At 47.9% G+C, this 3990-nt stretch overlaps 1 protein-coding gene across 1 annotated transcript in view; it reads left to right on the forward strand.

Moving 5' to 3' along the window:
• Positions 1 to 3990, forward strand: part of LOC109301498 (unconventional myosin-X-like) — a 173254-nt gene that overhangs the window by 96884 nt on the left and 72380 nt on the right. The window contains exon 22 of the mRNA XM_019522687.1: positions 2779 to 3084. Coding sequence (XP_019378232.1) covers positions 2779 to 3084 — 306 coding nt within the window. The remainder of the gene's footprint in view (positions 1 to 2778; positions 3085 to 3990) is intronic.

The following is a 3990-nucleotide window of genomic DNA, read 5'->3' on the forward strand; positions in this document are numbered from 1 at the left end:
CCATAATTTGGTATCATCTGCGAATTTGGACAGAGTGCTCTCCATGCCCTCATCCAAGTCACTGATGAAGACATTGAACAGCACAGATCCAAGGACTGAGCCTTGTGGGACTCCACTGCCCACATCTTTTCAGGTCGATACTGACCCATCCACCACTACTCTCTGGGTGTGACCCCTAAGCTAATTTGCCACCCACTTGACCATGTAATCATCTATGTCACAGCCGCTCAGTTTATTTATGAAAATAGGATAAGATACTGTATTGAAGGCCTTCTTAAAATCCAAGTAAATGACATCTACCTCAACTCCTGTGTCTAAGCATTTTGTAACCCAGTCATAAAAAGAAACAAGGTTAGTCAGACAGGATCTACCTGCTATGAATCCATGCTGGTTGCCCTTCAGCATTATTTTTTTTGCTGGACTTCCACAAATGTGATCCTTAAAATTTTTTTCAAAGATTTTCCCAAGGATAGAGGTGAGACTAACCAGTCTAAAGTTACCCAGATCCTCCTTCCTCCCCTTCTTGAAAATACGGACCACATTGGCCCTTTTCCAGTCCTCTGGGACCTGACCTGAGCACTGTGAGTGCTCAAACAGCCGTGCCAGTGGCTCTGCTATGACACCAGCCAGTTCCTTCAGCACCCTTGGATGAAGATCATCCTGGCCTGCTGACTTAAACACATCCAGCCCTTCCAAGTGCCTCTTCACCAAGTCGTCGCTAACAGTCTGTGGGCTAGTGTCTCTTTTGTGCCTCTCTATGTTCCAATTGGGAGATTTGTCTTGATCTATGTTCAGGAATACAGAAGCACAAAGCTCATTGAGAGCTCAGCCATGTCCTCCCTATCTGTCACTAATTGCCCTAGTTTGTCCTGTAGGAGTCAGACGAAATGATCATTTTTCACAGTGGAGGAGGGTAAGCAGTGGGGTCCTTCAGAGGTCTGTGCAGGGACCTGTGCTATTCAACATGTTCATAAGTGATTCAGGAAAGTGAGTGAAGAGTGAGGCAGCAAAGTCTGCTGATGCTACAGAATTATTGTGGGCAGTCAAATCCAGATCTGAACAGGGAAGAGTTGCAGAAAGATCTCATGGAATGGAGATTTGGCTCCTGTTGTCATTCCCTAATGATGCGCACACATTGGTGGGCTCTGACTTAGCACTTACTGCCCAACCCTGCTGCAGCAAAGTAGGTGCCAGTGCTGTGGAGCAGCAGGCTCCCCAGTGGAAGGGCGTGCTGTGGAGGTCACAGGCGGCAGGGCACAGCCGTGCATGTTCAATGGTGCACTTGTGTCTTGTCCTGTCTACTGGTTTGGTCACCCCATCTCAGAAAGGGCATACTAGAACAGACGCAGCAGAGGTGAGCCAGGACACTGTGGGATATGAAATAGGTTTGTACTCAGAGAGAAACTAAAAAGGGTGCATCTCCTTACCTTGGAAAAGTCCTGCTAAAGGTCTGTAGCATCACAAACGGTGTAGCAAATGTGAATAGGGACTGTTATTTATGGCTCATACATGAACTAGGGGACACCCCATAAAGTTATCGTTAGGCAGGTTTACAACAAACAAAAGGAAGTACATAGTTACACAGCACTTAATTTACATGTGGGACTCACTGCCACAGGATATTGTGGAGGCCAGTAGTATAACTGGACTCAAAAGGGTAGTAGACGCAGTTATAATGGACAGGTTCATTAGGGAGTATTAACCACAACAGGCCAGCTGTAACCTGCTGCTGGTGTCTGGGAAGGTAGGACAGGGGCTGGATCTCTCTACCATGTTTCTTATACTGTTCCTCTAAAGTAGGTGTTGACGACCTATGGGCCATGGCCCATAGGCTGTCACGGTCCAACCTGGCCTGGGCCAGCATGTTGGATCAGTTGGCTCACACCTGCTCTGAGGCTTCCCATGCCCCTGGCAGTGCCCCTCCACAGCCCTCTCTGCTGCTCTCTCATGCCTGTGCTTACCCTCCCTGCAGAGGGGCCAGGATTGATGAGGAAGGTGAACACGAGCAGTTTGACAGGTGCCAGGTCACAAGCTCTGACCTGTGATGGCAAAAGGTTGTTGACCCTGTTCTAAAGCATCTGCTACCTGCCACTGTTGGTGACAGGCTGCTGGGATGGATAGGCCTTTGGTCTGACCCAGTTCTCATGTTCTAGCAGAGGCTGTTTGCACCCCACTGGGGGGGGGAGGGGGAGATGGGGCAGCCCAGGTACTACTCCTTTGAACCTCCTACTCTGTCACACTCTTCCTCTCCACCCTGTTTCCTCCTCTTGGCCTGATATTGACGGAAAATCAGTGATGTCTAAAGTATCCCGGTCCCAGCTGCTATTTGTGGACACCTGGCCTCATTGTGGCCAGCACAGTGCAGGCACAGAGGTTCATGCTAATGCCAGATGATCTGTCTCAGGGCTGTGTGTAGTTTGAAGGTGGTCCAAGGCCCAGTGCAGTGGATGCAAGGGGTATTTTTCTTATAGAGGTTCCAGGAGCACATGGGGAAGGGCAAGCCGGTGTGCTAGGCTGCTGCCACCCTAGCCTTTCTTGGACTATGAATCTGGAAAGGATCATTGTGGTCTTCCCTTGCAGTCTCCTGTATAATATGAGCTGTAGGATTTGCCTGCATTGATTTATTTTTGAACCAAAGTATTGTTTTTAGAAGAAAACACCTTGTGTTGATTTAAAAAAAAAAAAAAAATCTCCAGCAGTGGAGAATCCCTCACTGCCCTAGAAAGTTGTTTCATGGCTGCAACTTATATCACAGAAACTGCTTGGTTTTGCTCTTAGGAAGAAGTATCGAAAGGTGCTAGCCAGTGTCGTGATCATCCAGAAGAACTACCGCGCTCACTTCTGGAAGAAGGCCCTCCAGCGACTGAAGGCCTCTGCTATTGTCCTGCAGAAGCACTGGCGTGGCCAACTGGCTCGCAGCCTCCATCGGCACCTGCTGCAGCAGGAACAGAGACGAAAACAGGAGGTGGAGGAGAGAAGACGGCAAGAAGAGGAAGAACGGATCAGAAGGGAGGAAGAGGAAAGACAATGGCAAGAAGAGGAGGAGCTTAAAAGGAAACAGGAGGAGGAAGAGGAAAAAGAAAGGTACACGATGGTCTCCTGCATGACTCTATTGAGGCACATGGGTGGGGCTTGGCATGACTATTGCTCTCAGGCTGTGGGGAAACAATTGCATGAGTCTCATTCTGGTAACTGCATGTGCAGGTCTGCATAGGGCAGGGTTGGAATTGGGTGCAGGTGTGGAGAAGCTGGGTGGAAATGGAACATTCGTCTTCCCTTGGGAGAGTTAGGCCTCCTGCTGTTTTTCCACTTTGAAATATATTTATGGAAGGGAGGAAGTTCATGTTCCTCTTGCTGTCCTGGGGATGCAGTGAGTCCTTGTTCATGATCTCTAGCACCAGGAGCTGATGTTGACTGATACAGGGTAGCAGACTCATAAAACATTGATTTGCCCAGTACAGCAGGTTTTTGAATGAGACAGGCAGCTTACTGGTGTGGATACTATGGTTCACATGCTCTTTGGGTTCTGGGGAGTGCCAGGACCTGATAGAAAATGAACAGGTATGGAGCAGTGTTTAAGTAGCAAGACACCTGGCCCCTTGGCATTGCCATGTCAAAGGGCTCTGCTCAGTTTTAGTACTTGACTTGGCTATATTTTACAGAGCTTGGATGCCCCTCATGTTTATGATTGAAAACTATTTACATTGGTAATCAAAAAAAAAAAAAGATCCCTGAAGGTGTAGGAACAGATATTGACACTTGAAGACTGAATCACACCACATTTGAAATTTCCTGCATGAAAAATTATTTTGTGGCCCTCATTCCAGGTCATAGAATTATAGAAAACTGAAGATTGGAAGGGATCTCAGAAGGTCATTTAGTCCAACCCCCTGCTCAAAGCAAGACCAGCCTCAACTACATCATCCCACCCAAGGCTTTGTCTAGTTGAGTCTTAAAAACCTCCAAGGATGGAGACTCCACCACCTCTCT

The sequence above is a fragment of the Gavialis gangeticus genome, unplaced genomic scaffold, assembly GCF_001723915.1.
Source record: "Gavialis gangeticus isolate Ggan-Ray unplaced genomic scaffold, GavGan_comp1, whole genome shotgun sequence".
Classification (NCBI taxonomy): Eukaryota; Metazoa; Chordata; order Crocodylia; family Gavialidae; genus Gavialis; species Gavialis gangeticus.